The 18,463-nt window shown below is 37.7% G+C and overlaps 1 protein-coding gene across 4 annotated transcripts in view; it reads left to right on the top strand.

Moving 5' to 3' along the window:
• The window catches only part of OPA1 (OPA1 mitochondrial dynamin like GTPase), an 84,334-nt gene that overhangs the window by 26,627 nt on the left and 39,244 nt on the right, over positions 1-18,463 (top strand). For all 4 annotated transcript variants that reach the window (XM_084871537.1, XM_084871539.1, XM_084871538.1 and 1 more), the window contains 14 exons: positions 751-855; positions 2,705-2,791; positions 4,678-4,791; positions 8,440-8,520; positions 8,643-8,717; positions 9,020-9,091; positions 9,174-9,273; positions 9,583-9,713; positions 11,320-11,392; positions 11,482-11,554; positions 12,505-12,620; positions 13,480-13,544; positions 14,868-14,944; positions 18,290-18,455. In XM_084871537.1, the coding sequence (XP_084727663.1) occupies positions 751-855; positions 2,705-2,791; positions 4,678-4,791; positions 8,440-8,520; positions 8,643-8,717; positions 9,020-9,091; positions 9,174-9,273; positions 9,583-9,713; positions 11,320-11,392; positions 11,482-11,554; positions 12,505-12,620; positions 13,480-13,544; positions 14,868-14,944; positions 18,290-18,455 (1,335 nt within the window). The remainder of the gene's footprint in view (positions 1-750; positions 856-2,704; positions 2,792-4,677; positions 4,792-8,439; positions 8,521-8,642; positions 8,718-9,019; positions 9,092-9,173; positions 9,274-9,582; positions 9,714-11,319; positions 11,393-11,481; positions 11,555-12,504; positions 12,621-13,479; positions 13,545-14,867; positions 14,945-18,289; positions 18,456-18,463) is intronic.

An 18,463-nucleotide genomic window follows, 5' to 3' on the forward strand; every position in this document is an offset into this window, starting at 1 on the left:
AATACACATTGTAGTGAGTGGTTGAGCATCCTTAGCATATTATTAGCATATTACACTTTGGTTGGTTGAACAGACAACTGGACACTTAGCATATTAGACTTTTATTATATAGGATAGGAGAGTGGTCAGCAAACTCATTAGTCAACAGAGCCAAATATCAGTACAACAGTACAATGATTGAAATTTCTTTGGAGAGCCAAATTTTTTTAAACTTCTAATGCCACTTCTTCAAAATAGACTCACTTCTTCAAAATACCAGGCCATGGTATTTTGTGGAAGAGCCACACGCAAGGGGCCAAAGAGCTGCATGTGGCGCGTGAGCCGCAGTTTACCGACCATGGGGATAGGATATTTTAATTAAAACACAAAATAATATGGGGAATGGGAGGAGTTTGAATTTTTGCTAAATTGTCCTTATAATGAAGACTTTAAAAATGTTTATATAATAGGGAATATTGTTTCATGGAATGTACTTAAGGAAAAGCTTTAAATGCTTACATTTTAAATAATTTAATTTCTTAATTGTAAATACCAAAGAATTTTCCAAATAAAATGCCAAATTATAATGAAACTTATTGTTTGAGATTTTCATAATTCTCTCAACATTTTCATAGGAGTTTTGAAATGAAATAATTTATTTTGAATAGTCAGGAGATATTACTTCAGGATTTTAGAAGCTTTTAATTTAGACTTAATATTATTTATTAACCCATCTTTTTCTTATGTAGTTATGGTATTATTTTGTTTCAGTTAAAGTACCAGAGAATCTTGGAACGGTTGGAAAAGGAGAACAAAGAACTGAGAAAATTATTGTTGCAGAAAGATGATAAAGGCATCCATCATAGAAAGCTTAAGGTATTTTAATTTTATCTTAATTTGTTGGTTCTCAGAACTTTTCGTGTTCATCAGTACTTGTGTGTAAGTGACTATAACCATAACATGTTCTATCCTCCTTTGTCACCTGCTATCCTTCAGGGATAGGAAGTTCTCTTTCTATATTAGCACATTTTATAAATTGTACTTTCCAGACATTTATTTAAACTATGCCCATAAAATCTTCATACTTTTACCAGCCATTTCTCATGAATCAGTTTATTTTTTTGAAATACCTAGTATATCTTTAGGCCTATTTCCTTTCTACAGCTATAAAACCAGAATTCTGAGTTGATGGATGTTTATATATGACTTATCATCATTGCCTTAATTATGTTTCCAGTGAATGATTAGGCTACTTCCTTCAGTTTTAAGAAAGTTAACATTTTCTTCTAGATTGTTCCTTAATCATTTTAAAGAATTTTTGAAAAAGCATATGCTGGTATTGTTATCAGCATATTGGTAATTACCATTATCAATAAATTAAGCCCTAGCCGGTTTTGCTCATGGATAGAGAGTCGACCTGCAGACTGAAGGGTCCCAGGTTCGATTCTGGTCAAGAGCACATGCAGGAGGCAGCCAACCAATGATTTTCTCATTGATGTTTCTATCTAGGTGAAAAACAAAAACAAAAAACAAAAAATTTATTTTCCACTAAACCAAGCTGTACGTATTAAATTGAAGTAATACTTCTAACTTACATCCCCTATAAATAAACTGAATTTGTGTGTAGCAAAACTGTAATAAGTCATGGCACATACATTTGGTACCATGGTACAAAGATATGCAATTGTAGTTTAAGCAACATGTATTAGTAGATAGTTCTGACTCTAAATCAGGATTGCATTAAAAAAGTAAATAGCATGACTTTATTTACAGATTACACACAGCAATTGAGAAAAGTTATGTCCAACTGTTAATATATTTTGAGAATTTATGTCAGAAAAAGTATATTTTGTCATAGAATAAAATGTCAATGAAAATTAAAGAATTTTTTGTTTATTTTTTAGTGGAGGGATAGCAGTTTCTTCACATTTATTATTTCTAGGTGTTAAGAGATGAAGGGAATTGTAGGCCCTTATTTTGTTTCTACCTTAATGATAAAACTTACCTTTAATTATTAAATGCTTGATAGCAGATCTTTTTTTCCCAGCTCTCATTTATCGTTCATTTATTCATCAAATACTTACTTGAAACTTGTTATTTGTCAAGTACTGTGTTTGATCCTGTTTCCACTTACAGGTCTGCCCTGGTGCTCTCCCTTATTAGCTGTGCAGTTGCTAAAGTACACTATCATGCTTACTGATTTAACCATCTTTTTGGTCATTCTTTCTCCACTTTAATCTTCTTTTCAGTCTTTCTTTTCCTGCCTTACCCCAACCCCCATCTCCTATCTGTTTCTATCTCTATTTCTATATCTGACACACACACACCAAATTTGGTAGAAGATGATTTCCTTTCATTTGGTCATCTAACACCTTATTTGGCCTTTATGCTGTTAATGATTTTCTCTGTTGAGTATATAATATTAAATATCTTCAATATTAAATAACAACTTCCCTCTTTTACCATTTAGTTAGAAAGTTAGGAAATCCTGAATTAATGTACTTTAATTATCAGTGTATCTCTAAATAAAATAATGGATAAATTAGATAAGAAATAAAATTTTATTCTATACTGTTTAACTACGACAATGTATTTGCATAATTAGAGATAAACAATACCATGATTTTGAAAAACATTATGAATTTATCAGCTTTTTTTCCTCTTGACTCATCTATGGTATTTTAAGTTTTCACTGTTTTATTAATTTTTTTTTTTACTTTTGTAGAAATCTTTGATTGACATGTATTCTGAAGTTCTTGATGTTCTATCTGATTATGATGCCAGTTATAATACACAAGATCATTTGCCAAGGGTAAGTGAAAACTTAATACATAGGGAACTGGCCCCTTAGCAAAAATTTAGGTTTTAAAAAAGTTATGTGTGTGTACACAAACACATTACATACACATTCATATATACATATACACACAGATTAAACCAGAGACATGTATTTTTTATTTATATAATATTAGTGGCCCAGTGCATGAAATTCGTACATGGAGGGGCTGGTGAGTGGGAAGGGTGTCCCTCAGCCCGGCCTGCACCCTCTCCAATCTGGGAATCCTCAGGGGATAACCTGAAGTTGGACATCCCTCTCACAATCAAGAACTGCTGTCTCCTAACCGCTAGCCTGCCTGCCTGATTGTTCCTAACTTCTTCTGCCTGCCAGCCTGATTATCTCTAACTGCTCCCCTGCTGGCTTGATTGCCCCTAACAACCTCTGCCTCAGCCCCACATTCGGGACCCAGGATTCCCTCCTCCAGCCAATCACTGGCACCCAGGATCCGGGCTTCCCTCCCTCTGGTCAGCTATAGGTGCCCAGGCCGGCTGCAGCTGCAGGGGATGGTGGGCAGGTGGCTTCGCCTGGGCTGCAGCCACAAGTTGACGCCCAAGACCTCAGGGTGGGTGGCTTCTCTGTCTACCAGGCTGTAGCCAGCCACAGGTGCTGGCGCCTGGACCACAGACAGGCAGCTTCTCCGTCTTCCCTGGGATGCAGTGTGGATGACTTCTCTAGCTGGCTGCGGCCTGGGATCATGGGGCAGGCGGCTTCTCCTCCTCCCAGGCTGCAGCCAGCCTCAGGTGCTGGCGCCCAAGGTCTCCATCTCCCCCAGGACGTGGGGCAGGTGGACATGATGCTTCTGTTGCTGTCTGCTGCCTGGGATCACAGGGAAGGCGGCTTCTTCATCTCCTGAGCTGCAGCCAGCCTCAGGCGTTGGCACCTGACTTCTCCACAGGCCCAGAGCGGCGGGGACAGGGCTGCCACAATGTTTTTAGATTAATTTGCATACTCTGATTGGCTGATAGCATAGAGGAGTGACAGTAATTTGCAAGTTTTCTTTATTAGTGTAGATTTTTTTTTTTATGAGCTGTAGATGATTTTTAAGTATTGAATGTTATTTGAATACTTTGATCCATTGCTTGACTTGCATTTATCTGTAACCAATGAAGGCTGTTACATATTTGGCATTACATATTCATAATATTCATTATATTAAAGTAACTGAACAGTGGATTCAATTCATCACATGAGTGAAATTTAGTCAGATAAAATTAAAAATTTCTTTGTAAAGAGTAAACTAGCTGTAAGAAAGACTTGTAGAACTTGAATGGTCTGGCTTTAGAAATAGTGGTTTAAATTAACACAAGTTTTTAATAAAATTTTGGCTATACTACTATATAAATGGGTTCAATTTGTGCTTTTGGGGGGGGAGGGGGGTTATTTCTTAGGCCTGATCAGACATCCCTCTCACAATCCAGGATTACTGGCTCCCAACTGCTCACCTGCCAACCTTCCTGATTTCCCCTAACCACTCCCCTGTCAGCCTAACTGCTCCCTGCCAACCTGATTACCCCTAACTGCCCTTTCCTGCAGGCCTAGTTACCCCCAACTGTCCTGCCCTACCAGCCTGGTTGCCCCCAACTGCCCTCCCCTGCCTGCCATCTTGTGGTAATCATCTTGTGACCACATGGGGGCGGCCATCTTGTGTGAGGGTATGATGGTCAATTTGCATATTACCTCTTTATTATATAGGGTATACATACGCATATCAACTATCAATTTTTTCATGGATGATATTTTTCAAATCATTTAACTGTAGATACTTGAAAAGACTAAAAAATATCTTGGCAGCATTTCAAATTTATTTAAGTATGTGTTGGTATTGAATAACAAATAAATGTTTTTGTTTTTGCCATAAGGTTGTTGTAGTGGGAGATCAGAGTGCTGGGAAAACTAGTGTGTTGGAAATGATTGCTCAAGCACGAATATTCCCACGAGGATCTGGGGAGATGATGACACGCTCTCCAGTTAAGGTAAGAAAATAGGCCATCTGAATGAAGTTCCTTAGAGCCTTGTTTATTATGTTGAAATGAAGACTTTTAACTAAAGAAACAATTGGCACAGCATTTGGAATTATTCCTATTAAAAATAAGTAGGAGGCACAGTCAGGAAGCCAGTATAACAGGAGCTGAATAAGGGGAGAGGAGGACAGTGGTGCAGTGAGAGGCCAGGCCATCCTCTTATTATGCTTTGTAGTTTAGTCTGAGTAAGAGAATAGAATCTTGAAAGTGGAGCCAATGTATATAGACTAGAGGCCCAATGCACAAAATCCTTACACGGGGGAGGAGAGGAAGGTTGTCCCTCAGCCCAGCCTACACCCTGTCCAACCTGGGACCCCTCAAGGGATGTCTGACAGCCCATTTAGGCCCACTCCCACCTAAATGGGCAGTCGGACATCCCTCTCACAATCCAGAACTGCTGGTTCCCAACTGCTCGCCTGCCTTCCTGCCTGATTTCCCCTAACCTCTCTGCCTGCCTGATCACCCCCTAACCACTCCCCTGCCAGCCTGATCAGCGCCTAACTGCTCCCTTGCTGGCCCGGTCATCCCTAACTGCCCTCCCTTGCCAGCCTGATCTCCCCTAACTGCCCTCCCTTGCAGGCCTGGTTCACCCCACTGCCCTCTCCTACAATCTTGGTCCCCCCCAGCTGCCCTCCCCTACAGGCCTGGGTGGGTCCCCCCCCCAACTTCCTTCCCCTGTAGGCCTGGTCCCCCACAACTGCCATCCTCTGCTGGCCATCTTGTGGCAGCCATCTTGTGTGTTGGAGTGACAGTCAATTTACATATCACTCTTTTATTAGATAGGATAGTTATCTAGCTTTAATGTAAAAATAGTATAAAATGGTGCAGTAGCAGTTGAAATATATTGGGTCAAGGGAGTGTTTTAAAGATATTTATATGCTATTAGAGGCCTGGTGCACGAAATTTGTGCACGGGTGGGGTCCCTAGGCCTGGCTGGCAATCAGGGCCAATCAGGGCCAGGCCTATCATGGCGGGGCCAGAGAGGAGGCAGCAGTTGCTGGGTCCGGTGCAGAAGGAACAGACGCCAGACACCCAACTCTGCCATTGTCGATACCCCACCACTGCATAGCTCCTGCCTACCCCCCTCACCACTGTGCTGCCACTGCAACAGGCGGGCAGCGAGAGGATCAGGGCCTGGTGGCGGCGAGAGGGACAGGTCAGGGGAGGTTTGTTGCTTGCCCTGAAGAAAGAGCCAGCTCTAAGGGGCCACGTCCACCACCACCCATCTCTGGTTTCCCATCTCAACCCGGGAGTCGGGGTGGGACTGAGGGAGGTTGGCTGTGAGAGCACACTGACCATCAGGAGATAGCTCCTGCATTGAGTGTCTGCCCCCAGTGGTCAGTGCGCATCATAAAGACCAGTTGTTCTGATCTCTTAGGCTTTTTTATAGAGAGATGATAGATAGATATATACATACATACATACATACATACATAGTTGATAGATAGATAGATATGGATATTTTAATGATCTGGTTGAAAAAAATGATGCAAGAGAGAGGGAGCAAAGTTATTGAAGTAAGAGACTGGGACTCAGTGTACAAGTTGTTCATATATAGAAATACTGACAATTCATCCATGGTTACAGGAAGGAAGTCTATGGCTTCAGAGTCTCATTCTGAAAATATTCATTAGGTGCTTAATATGTGCCAGGACTGTTCTAGGCAGTGTGTTGGTAAACAAAATAAAGATCTTTGACATAATGGGGATAGTCTAGTATAGAGAGACAGGTAATAAATAATCTATACTAATAAAAGATACGCTAATTAGGGCAGACCTCTTCTGGACGGCCTTCGGATGTCTTTGCAGGCAAAGCCGCAGCAGCTGTGAAGGGCCCAGGCTCAGGCTGTCAGTGGCAGAAGCAGGGTAATGGGGGCGGTAGCTTCACCTGATCTGCCATGTCACCTCCCGCAGAGAGAGGTCAGACTGTGGCTTAAGCGGGAGGCCAAGGCAGAGGCAATTAGGAGTGATCAGGCGGATAGGGGAGCAAGTTAGGGTTAACCATGCCAGCAGGGGGACAAGGTAGGAGTGATCAGGCCAGCAGGGGAGCAAGTTAAGGGCAATCAGGCAAGCTAGCATAGGGGTTAGGGACGATCAGGCAGGCAGGCGAGCGGTTAGGAGCCAGCAGTCTGGGATTGCAAGAGGGATGTCTGACTGGTCCCAGATTGAAGAGGGTGCTGAGGGATCCGCCCCCCTACACAAATTTTGTGCCCCGGGCCTCTACTAGACATACTAAGTTACAAAGTTACATAGTATGTTAGAGGGTGTTAAGTGTGCACAAAAGAAAACAGTGGAGTCAGGCAACGGGAATGGTGGTACCAGGGTATTGGCAGGCTTCATGAGAAGGTAACAGTTGAACTAAGATTTGCAGAAAATGAGGAAGGGATTTCTGTGGTGTCCTGTTCAAGAGTGTTTCAGAGTGAAAGTTAGTGCAAAGCTCCTGAGGTAGTTGGAGCTTAGTATGCTCAAGGCCAGTGTGGCTAGAGCAAAGTGAAGAGTAGCCAGGTAATGAGGTCAGAGGGATATTGGGAGAGCAGATTATTAGAGCTCAGTAGGTTATCATGCAAAATTTAGTTTTTGTTTTTAATAAAATGGAAGCCAATGCAGTGTTTTGAGCAAAGTAACAACATACTTTTTAAAATTCTCACTCTGACTGCTCTGTTGAATTGACTCTCCCTGTTTTAGACCTCTCTACATACTGGGACAGTGACACGCAGAGATAACAAGACATTATAGCAAAAACGCAGGGTATCAAAGAAGAGAGTGGTAAGAAGAGCTAAGATAGCTTCTTCCCAAACAGTGCCATAAATGCAAGAAATTCTCTAACAACTTATAGGGCAACAGTCAGTGGTTTCAACTTCTCAACTTCACATTCCTTGCTTTTTAAGAATAACTTTTCAAGCTTCCAATTTTACTTTTAAAATACAATTCCTTCTACTGAGATTAGATTAACAGGCCAGATAATAAAACTAGCTATTTGAAGGCATCAGAGAGCAACCTAAAGAATTTGTGGGGGATATTCCTGCAGGTATTTTCCCCAGGGCATTTGCTAATTTGTGGCCTGAGAGAAAAGCTTAAAACTTTGTAAAATTTTTACTGGATTGAGAAGCCCAAACAGGGAGAGTCAATTCTTCATACTTCCCGACCTACCTACTACATTAAATGTAGTTAGCTCTCAATAAGTAGATGTTAAATAAGTGAATTGTCCTTTATCTGAATTTACCTGTGAAGTTAAAGGCAAGGTCTTCCTTTAGTTTTTCAGGTTTCAAATTGATGGTTTTGTGCTCAGTACTCTGTATAATATTGACTATGAAACAAAAAGGGCAGTAGTATTTTAGGTCATGAAAGATACAAAGTAGCCATTGATCTTGTTAGGCAATCACAATACATGTGATAAGTGTATGAACAATACAGATAAAGAACTCTGTGGTCTCCTGACAGGCCCCAGGGATCTTAGAGTATGTAGTATGAACTTAAGAGTATGTAGTAAACCTAGAGTTGTGCGATGCAGGGGCCCTGTCTATCTAGACCATGTAAGTTCCATGGGAATTAATATGAATTGTAAATGCATTATTACATTTCAGTTTTCTATTAATTCCAGGTGACTCTGAGTGAAGGTCCTCACCACGTAGCATTGTTTAAAGATAGTTCTCGAGAATTTGATCTTACCAAGGAGGAAGATGTAAGTAGTATGCATGTGAGGTTCATGTGTGTAACTTTGTAACCTGCGTAAGCTTATGACAACTACAGGGAGTATTTGTTAACTGAAGATTTTCTCAGGACTTGGTTGTTTTCCATTCATAGCTTGCAGCATTAAGACATGAAATAGAACTTCGAATGAGGAAAAATGTGAAAGAAGGCTGCACTGTTAGCCCTGAGGTGAGTGTCGCAATTCATTTCACCAATATATTGTGGAATCTAATGGTCATGACATGAAATAAATCATAATATTGGTATTGCTATTCCAAGATAACATAAATATTTTTAATATTCCTGATATATCATTTTGTGGGAAATTGTCTTAGAATAATGACTCTTAGGATCAGAAAAAGAACATTTTTCTGAGCACTATATCTGAATGTCTGAGATACAGACTTTTCAGACTATTAATATATATCACCAAAGAGTTCCTAAAATTTTCCCCCCAATTTTTATTTTGTTTTGTTTTGTCCCCTGAGTAGACCATTTCCTTAAATGTAAAAGGCCCTGGACTGCAGAGGATGGTGCTTGTTGACTTACCAGGTGTGATTAATGTAAGTATATACAAAACTTGTATTTTGTTGTATTCCTTTTGTGGAAAACATTTTTAATGACATTTAAACCTTTCTCTTTAAGACTGTGACATCAGGCATGGCTCCTGACACAAAGGAAACTATTTTCAGTATGAGCAAAGCTTATATGCAGAATCCTAATGCCATCATCCTGTGCATTCAAGGTAAATCTATCACAAGATTTTAATTGCACTCATATGCTTTCTTTAGCAATCCAGGCTTTGCTCTAAATATGCATTTTACATAAACATGCAAGATAACCCTCTTTCATTCATTTTATTAGTAAATAGAATTGAAGTTGGGAATAATTTCACTGTAGGCATCATAGAAACTTTTATTGGCTAGAATATCTTTCATAATAAAGATGTTAAGAAAAGTTTTCTTACTATAATGTAGACACAACAGTGTCTTGTGGAAATTTTTAAAATCCACTTTGCAATTATTACAGTGTCATTTTTTATTTTATTTTTCAGATGGATCTGTGGATGCTGAACGCAGCATTGTTACAGACTTGGTCAGTCAAATGGATCCTCATGGAAGAAGGACGATATTTGTTTTGACCAAAGTAGACCTGGCAGAGAAAAATGTGGCTAGCCCAAGCAGGGTGAGGGAAAGTCCTTTATTATGAGACAAAAGATTCTTTGTACAAAAACTTGTATTTTATCTTATTTCTGTGTGGAAAACATTTATAATGATGTGACAGTAACTGTTTGGGGAAGAAAAAAAAAGTCTTATGGAATACTTTATCATAAGAGTAGTAGAGGGATTTCTCTTGGTGTTCTGTAAAAACAAAGTATTGAAAAATTATAGTAAATTATTTAAGTGTAATTTTAAGGTATAAATAAAATTCCATTATTATAATTTGTTAATGTTGTATACTTTAAATAATTTTATATTCTGACATACTGTCATTAATCTAATTTGTTATGTTTCTTTTTAACATCTTTTTTATATCAGAGTCAGCGTTAGCCTATCTTAGAGCAGGGATTCTTACATCAGTAAGTCTTCAACTGGAGGGCCTTTTGGGAGTAAAACTCTTTTACACTGTGTGAATGATAGATCACTGTACAAATGTGCATTTTTCTGGGGCCAGAGTATGTAGTTTTGGTTACATTTAGAAAAAGATTTTTGACCCTAAGAGAGTTGAGAACCAATGAATACAAATGTTTTTGTTTTGTTTTTTTTTTAAAGTATAAAAAGACAGTCCAACTTGGTTAGAATTTAGATATTTGCAAAAGTGTATGGGGAAATAATAGCAGCTACCATTTATTAAATCTCTGCATTCCTGGCACTATGCTAAGTATTATTATTATCACATACTAGAGGCCTAGTATACGAGTTCATGCACCAGTGGGGTCCCTCTGCCTGGCCTGCGGGATTGGGCTGAAACCAGCTCTCTGACATTCCCCCGAGGGGTCCTGAATTGCAAGAGGTCGCAGGCCAGGCTAAGGGACCCCACGGATGCATGATCAGGGCCAGAAGGGACACTGGAGGTTGGCCAGCCAGGAAGGGACCACAGAAGGACTCCAGGGCATATCCAGCCCATCTGGCTCAGTCCCTATCAGCCGGATCAGAGCATCTGCCCCCTGGTGGTCAATGCATGTAATAGCATCTGGTCGACCCGTTGACTGCTCCCTGGTGATCAGTGCACGTCATAGCGAGCAGTTGAGCCGTCTTAGTATATTATTAACATATAACGCTTTGATTGGTTGACTAGCCCACTAGTCAACTGGACACTTAATATATTATGGCCAGAGGGAAGCCTGAGTCTCGGGTGCCAGAGTGCCAGCAGCCAGGGGAAAGAAGGCCTACTCTTGCACAAATTTCATGCATCAGGTCTCTAGTATAGGATAATTTTCTTTAACAACCATTTTGAAAAAGTTGGAACATACTTAAGGCCACAAAGCTAGTAAGTGGCAGAGAAGAAATTCAAACAGAGACCTGACTTCAAAGCACTACACATCATTCCAAGTTTTAATTTTGGTACTTATGTTTTAATAGAACATTTTTAATATACTAAAATTAAATGTATTTATTTTTTCCTCAAATAGAAATTGAAATACATTTTAATACTTTTGTGTAGGTTTACATATTTAAATTAACTGTACATATATAGCATTATTAAATTTGCTTTCTAAATGGTATATAATGCTCTTTAAAATTATGTAAACCTTTATCTCACATTTATTTTTCTCACTTTAAAAAAATAGATTCAGCAGATAATTGAAGGAAAACTCTTCCCAATGAAAGCTCTCGGTTATTTTGCTGTTGTAACAGGAAAAGGTATGCAAAGATGGATTACTGTAATTGAAGTTTTTGTTGTTTTCAAGTAATAAACATTTTCTCAGAACTTCACCATTCTCTTTCCCTAGGAAACAGCTCCGAAAGCATAGAAGCAATAAGAGAATATGAAGAAGAATTTTTTCAGAATTCAAAACTCCTAAAGTAGGTATCTTGTTTAAACATTTAAAGATTTGATAGTGAGGGAATAGCTTGAACTATTAGTTTTCACTTAAAAGTTTCTTTATAATTATTAGTTTAACATTGACTTTTCAGAATTTTCCCCAGATGGCGATCTGTACCTACTAAATAAGTCCTCCAGCTACCCTGACAGAACTCAGAGCAGTTTATCACATGGTGCAATACATGCTGACATAGCAAACTGCACCTGGGGTGTGGGCAATGAATGACAGCATGGACACCTGAAGTTGTGTTACTTATAAAGTGATTTTTAAAAACCAACACTTAACATTTTTAAATTCATGTATCCATTTCTCTTACAGGGTTGGGGAAAGTTGAAGTGGGCTGGAGATGTCAAAGGGGTATCCCTAAATACTAATAGATATTGACAGAAATTATCAGTAAATATAATACTAAAGAAAAGCAAAAAGGAAGAGCTAAAGAGCAACTGAGTTATATTAAAACTTTATAAGTAGAGAGTCTCTTGAAGTGGAAAAGTATGTTTGCCTCTCTATTAGTATAGTAAATCAATATAGTTCTTATAGATATACTATTGAGTATTATCCGAAGTGATAGGAGCTGACAGGTGTATAGAACTGTGCTATCCAATACGGTAGTCACTAGCCTTGTGTTTATTTAAATTTAAAATGGTTAACATCAAATAAAAATAAAACTTTGTTTCTTAATTGCACTAGCCACATACTTAAAGGATTCAATAACCTCAAGTTTTTGAACCCCAATAGTAGCTACCATATTGGTTAATTTAGATATAGAGTAGTTTATTCATCACAGGAAATATTATTGGACAGGGTTGCTATAAAAATATATATGTAGCTATTCTCATTAGGTTATCATAACAAGCTCATTCTCAAACTTAGTAATGGTATCGTCCTTTTGTTATTGTAGTATACTTTAACTTTTGTTACTTTTAAAAGGGCCAGCATGCTAAAGGCACACCAGGTGACTACAAGGAATTTAAGCCTTGCTGTATCAGACTGCTTCTGGAAAATGGTACGAGAGTCAGTTGAACAACAGGCTGATAGTTTTAAAGGTACGTTGGGTTTTTGAAATAAGGCAGCCCATTTAGACATTGTATTAGCTGACAATCTTAGGCATCCATGAGGTTCTTTACTCCCTTTAACAGTTGCTTTTCAGTACATTTACTATTAGATAGTGTGTGGAAAATGGGGAAAAATTCCATTTTTTCCATCTAGTATTACAAGAACAGGGGTTTCCTTTTAGAGGAAACATTGCTGGGAGCACATTGCGAGTTTCAACAGATTAGAAAGTTTTAGTAGTGTTTGGGAGAAAGAGCTTAGTAAACTGCAGTGAAGTGAGAGTCCCCCTTTGGGGGCTGTGGGGGAGAAGAAGTGTGTTAGGAATCAGAGCAGCCTATGCCTCAGCTAGTTCCTGAATTCCATACTTTCCTGCGCCATGGCTTTGCTCCCATAGTTTCATTTGGTGAGAATACACATTTCTTCCTTTTTTTAATTTGGAAATCCCATTTATTCCATTTAATCCCTAAGCAACCTTGTAAGTATTAGTATTAGTCCCATTTTACAAAAGAGAAAATGGAGGAACAGAGTACCTTACCTAAGTAGTACACCCAGCATCATACAGCGGTAGACCCAGGATTTGAATCTTGGTATAAATGCAGAATCCATGCTCTTAGCTACTGTACTATAAACTGTTTCGGTCATGTGTTTTGTGGATTGGATGTCGGAACTAGAGTCAAGGAGATTAGTTTGGAAAACTTGCAATACGAGATTCAGAGATGTTGAGAGCCCAGAGTACTCAGGAGGCATAGGTGCACACTTAAATTCAGTTACTGAAGAAGGTATGCATGGCAGCCTTTAGCCATTGCCTGTGGAAAGAGTCCTCTAACTTAAACACCTGTCCTCCCTCCTTAGCAACACGTTTCAACCTTGAAACTGAGTGGAAGAATAACTATCCTCGCCTGCGAGAACTTGACCGGGTAATGTTTGTGCACATCATGTATTTTGCATATGTCTAATCCAGCGATTTTCAAACAGTGTGCCGCAAGGTATTTTAAAACATGCAGTACCTGGCTAATTAGTCGGGGGCACTGACCTCTTTTCCCTTAAAATGGTCAAATAAAAAAATGACAACAGTCAACATAATAGCTGTCAGATGTGAATGAGTTAAAATTATAACTACTTTTTTGTCAGATCAGCAAGAACTACGATATATTTTTTAGTGTGCCTCAGAATTTTAGTAATTAGTTTATGTGTGCCATGAGATGAAAAAGGTTGAAAATCACTGATCTAATCTAATATTGCACTCTAACAAAATATATTTTAATGAGCGAAATCTGGTAAGCTACTTTGCTCTGGTTTTTACCATGATTACTAATTTAAAGCTGTAAGAATGCGTTCCCAGGAACAGTTATTTTCTACAATAATGTAAATTATTTTTCATAACTTTAAAACATAACTAGGGTCATGGAATGTCAAAACAAGTATTTAAAAGTATTTTCTGAGATGAAGAATTTTTTAAAGGTGTTATAGAATTAATTGTATTTATGTAATGTAAACTTTTAAAACTTATACACCAACTTTTTTACCTTTTCAACATTTACTGTTGAAGAATATACTCTAATTTGATGGGATTTAAATATTGGTTTTCCTTGATTTTATTTTATTTATTTATTTTTTAAAACAAAGTGCTGCTACTTTATTTTTTTTTAATATATTTTATTAATTTTTTACAGAGAGGAAGGGAGAGGGATAGATAGCTAGAAACGTTGATGAGAGAGAAACATCGACCAGCTGCCTCTTGCACACCCCCTACCAGGGACATGCCCGCAACCAATGTACATGCCCTTGTCCGGAATCGAACCTGGGACCTTTCAGTCCGCAGACTGACGCTCTACCACTGAGCCAAACTGGTTTCGGCGGTTTTCCTTGATTTTAAAAATGCTATTCGTTGTAGAATAGCATCAGATTATTAATACACTAAGTTAATATGTATTACTACTTTCATGTAACATTTGGTATGTGAAAAATTTATCTGAACAAATATTATGTAAAAAACTGCATTCAGAATTAAGTGAATAAGGTAGACATTTGTGTCAGTGTTTTTGTCCTTATCTGGATATTGGCATTTCTACAAAAGATACTAGAAGAGAAGAGTATTATTTGCTGGTCATGCATGCTTCAAACCTGAGCTCATCCAACTAGCCTGCCAGAGGCCTTCTTTTTAGTTATTTCTGAAAATCGTGGCAGGGCAAATGGACTCTCTTCTGAAAATCTTACTTTCTTGTGTCTGTATTGCCTAGAATGAACTATTTGAAAAAGCTAAAAATGAAATCCTCGATGAAGTTATCAGTCTGAGCCAAGTTACACCAAAACATTGGTGAGTATTTGACCTTTTTTCAAAAACTTTACTATATGAATTATAATGAAATACTAAAATTTGATTTATAAAGCTATGGTTTATTGTAGCTGTGACTCAGTCCTCAAAATATAGACAGAAACATAAATGTATCTACTGTTCTAGTCTACCTATGTAGAATGTAGAATAATTGTGTACTTCGAAGTATCTTTCAGAAGAGATATTCTAAAAGATAGCTTTTTACTCTTTTTTCTTTTGTTGTGTTTTTTTTTTGTGTGTGTGTGTGTGTGTTTTGTTGTTGTTATTGTTTGTAATTGCTAGAATGATTAATTTCAAAGGGAGGTCGGGGGAGGAGAGAGGATGTCTGGGCTGCGGGCCATATAAGGCCCATGAAATCATTTGGACTAGCCTTGCAAAGGCATTAGGGGTGAGCTAATTAAATGTTTGACCAAATATAGCAGGCTAATTTTTAGGTTGATAATTTTTATATGGCCCAGGAATGATGTTACATATATCCAAATGGGCCTTGGCAGAAAAAGGTTCCCCACGCCTGATTTAAAAGGTTATCTCACTCCCATGCTCAAAACCTATAATGGCTTCATAGCACACATCCAGAGTTCCCTACGTGGCCCTCAGAGGCCTGCACGGCCCCGGCTGCCTTTCCACTCTCTTCCACTCTGCCCTTATTTGAGGACTTATAATTAGTTCTTCAGGCAGCTCTATATTTTTTTAAAATCTGATTGCTTGAGGGTTTTTTATTTTTATTTTTACCTTTAATATGTTTTATACAAATCACTTTTCAAATTGAATCCTATTTGAAATTTTTCTTAAATAGCAAGTAAATACATCCTTTTGAAAAATACTCATGCAAGTCTTTCAAGGCAAACTATCACCTTCATCTTAATGCTTTGTGTAAATTTGGGTGTTCTTAAATTTGTTGGAGTGGGGCACTGTAACCAAAGTGGGTTCTATATACCTCAAGTAAGCTATGTCTAATTAGCCCGGAGATTTTTACACTCATTTGTTAATTATCAAGTTCCTGGTGTATATCTTTCTAACGAAGTCTGTAGTATCTTAAAGAATTTATCACTCTTGGAGCAGAACTATTCTTACTGTCATGCATTACAAATAGTTTCTATACCTCTTCTGTTTGCTCAGTTCAAGATTATCAAAATTGACCCTACATAGTAATATCTAGTCTTTGAGTTTGAATTCAATATTACTAGTTTCCACATCCTGGGGACCCTTCTTCCTCAGTAGTGAACATTTTTCTCTCTTTAAGGAGTCAAAGTTTACCTGTTTTTCATCTCCCCTTATTAAAAAATTTTTTTTATCTATACTTATTGACTAATTATATACAATACAATTTATCTTTGTTACTCTTTGTATTTTAAGCCAGTTCTCTGGCTTTACAAAAGCCAATTCATTTTTTAAGTTACAAGAGAGCTATATGTGCATGTATGTATGTATATATGTATGTACATAGGGAATGAATATAATACTACTCATACTAGGTTGTATGAGGATAATGAATATAAAAGATGATTTGTAAACTGTAATAACTAATAATGCCATTTATGGCAGAAAATATGGTGTTTCTGTAAATTCCTGGCATCATCAAATGGCATGGTTAGTTTTGTTTGAGCAGAGCAAGTCTGTAATCAAAGTTACCAGCAAGGAAACAAGCCTTTATGGTTAACCTCATTTATTTAGCACACAGGTGGCTGAGGAGAATTGTGCAGGAACAGGAAGCCTGCAGTGCCAGATTGCCTGTTGAGAAGGCAAGGGAGAGAGCTGGGACAGCTGGCTGCTAGACATTTATTCTGTGTGCTGCTGGAGCAGATGATTTTGTATATTTTCATCATTTTTTTTCAGGCACTATAGCTTAACACAAATATAGATCAAAATAACAGCTTCTAATTTTAACTGTTCATACCACATTGAATTCACCTGCAATGTACCCCACACATTTTTAAAAAATACATTTTATTGATTTCAGAGAGGAAGGGAGAGGGAAAAATAGATAGAAACATCAATGAAGAGAGAGATTCATTGATCGATCGGCTGCTTCTTGCACGCTTCCTACTGGGGATCAAGCCCGCAACTTGGGCATGTGCCCTCGACTGGAATTGAACCTTGGACCCTTCAGTCCACAGGCTGACTTTCTATCCACTGATCCACACCAGCTAGGGCTGTACCCCACACATTTTATGTTTGTGACATATTGATATCTTAAGTAGTATCTTTTTGCTGCACAATGCCTTTTGTGATATTTTAGAATGTGTGCTTAAGATGCTTATAATTATTTAAGTCACAGGACTGTTTGATTTATATATGTGCTCTGGAAGTAGTGTTATAAGCATTTTGTGTCCTAAAATGATTGTTTGTTATTCACTTATAGACATACTACGATGCTTTAATTATATATTTTAAGAAAGTTATTGGGGGTTTAGGCTTGACATATGTGCATTATAGTAAGAAATGGTCTCTCAACATTTTCACACAATATACCTGATCATCAGGAATCGATTACTGACATTAAGATGGAAATATTGATATATCATTAATATTATGTGACCATCATCATAGTTTTTTTTTTCATATGTTATTTGGAAGAATAGCTGGCTGGATTTATACTTTTTATACTTTTTAAAAGAAATGATACCATGGTATGGATAAAATTTTTGCTGAAGGGCATTAAGTTTATTTTGTTGAAGTTAGAATGAAAGGAAATGGGAATGCACAGTTGAGTCCTCTAACTCAAATTTAAGGAATCAAAAAATGGTCCGACCATTTTGGAAAACATTTTGGCATTATCTTAAAAAGTTAAATATATAATATCGCCATTTCCACTTATAGAATATTTGCTCAAGAGGAACAATAGCGTATGTCCATGCAAAGACTTGTATAGGAATGTTTGTCTCAGCTTTATTTGTAATAGACAAAAACTGGAAACAACCCAAATGGCCATCTGCAAGTGAATGGATAAACAGGTTCATGTGATGGAATATTACTTATCAGTAAAAAAGAATGAACTATTGATAAACATGCCATAGATAAATCTCAAAATAATTATGCTGAGTGAAAAAGACAAAAGTACATGGCTGTATAAATGCATTTACATAAAATTCTGGAAAATATAAACTAATCTGTAGTGACCAAAAGCAGATCCAGTGCTGACAACTTTTGGGGATGATGGCTAGTTCGTTATCTTGATTGTTGTGATGCACAGGTGTATACATATGTCAACACTTTAAATATGTGTGATTTATGGTAAGTTAATGATACTGTGATAAAGCTGTTTTAAAAAACTTAATATTATTTTTAAATTTGGTGTTCTTGAAATGCTTTCTTTTTAAATTCCAGGGAGGAAATTCTTCAGCAGTCTTTGTGGGAAAGAGTATCAACTCATGTGATTGAAAACATCTATCTTCCAGCTGCACAGACCATGAATTCAGGGACTTTTAATACCACAGTGGACATCAAGCTCAAACAGTGGACTGATAAACAGCTTCCCAATAAAGCAGTAGAGGTTAGGAT

The sequence above is a fragment of the Pipistrellus hanaki genome, assembly GCF_964339955.1.
Source record: "Pipistrellus hanaki genome assembly, chromosome: 2".
Taxonomy (NCBI): Eukaryota; Metazoa; Chordata; class Mammalia; order Chiroptera; family Vespertilionidae; genus Pipistrellus; species Pipistrellus hanaki.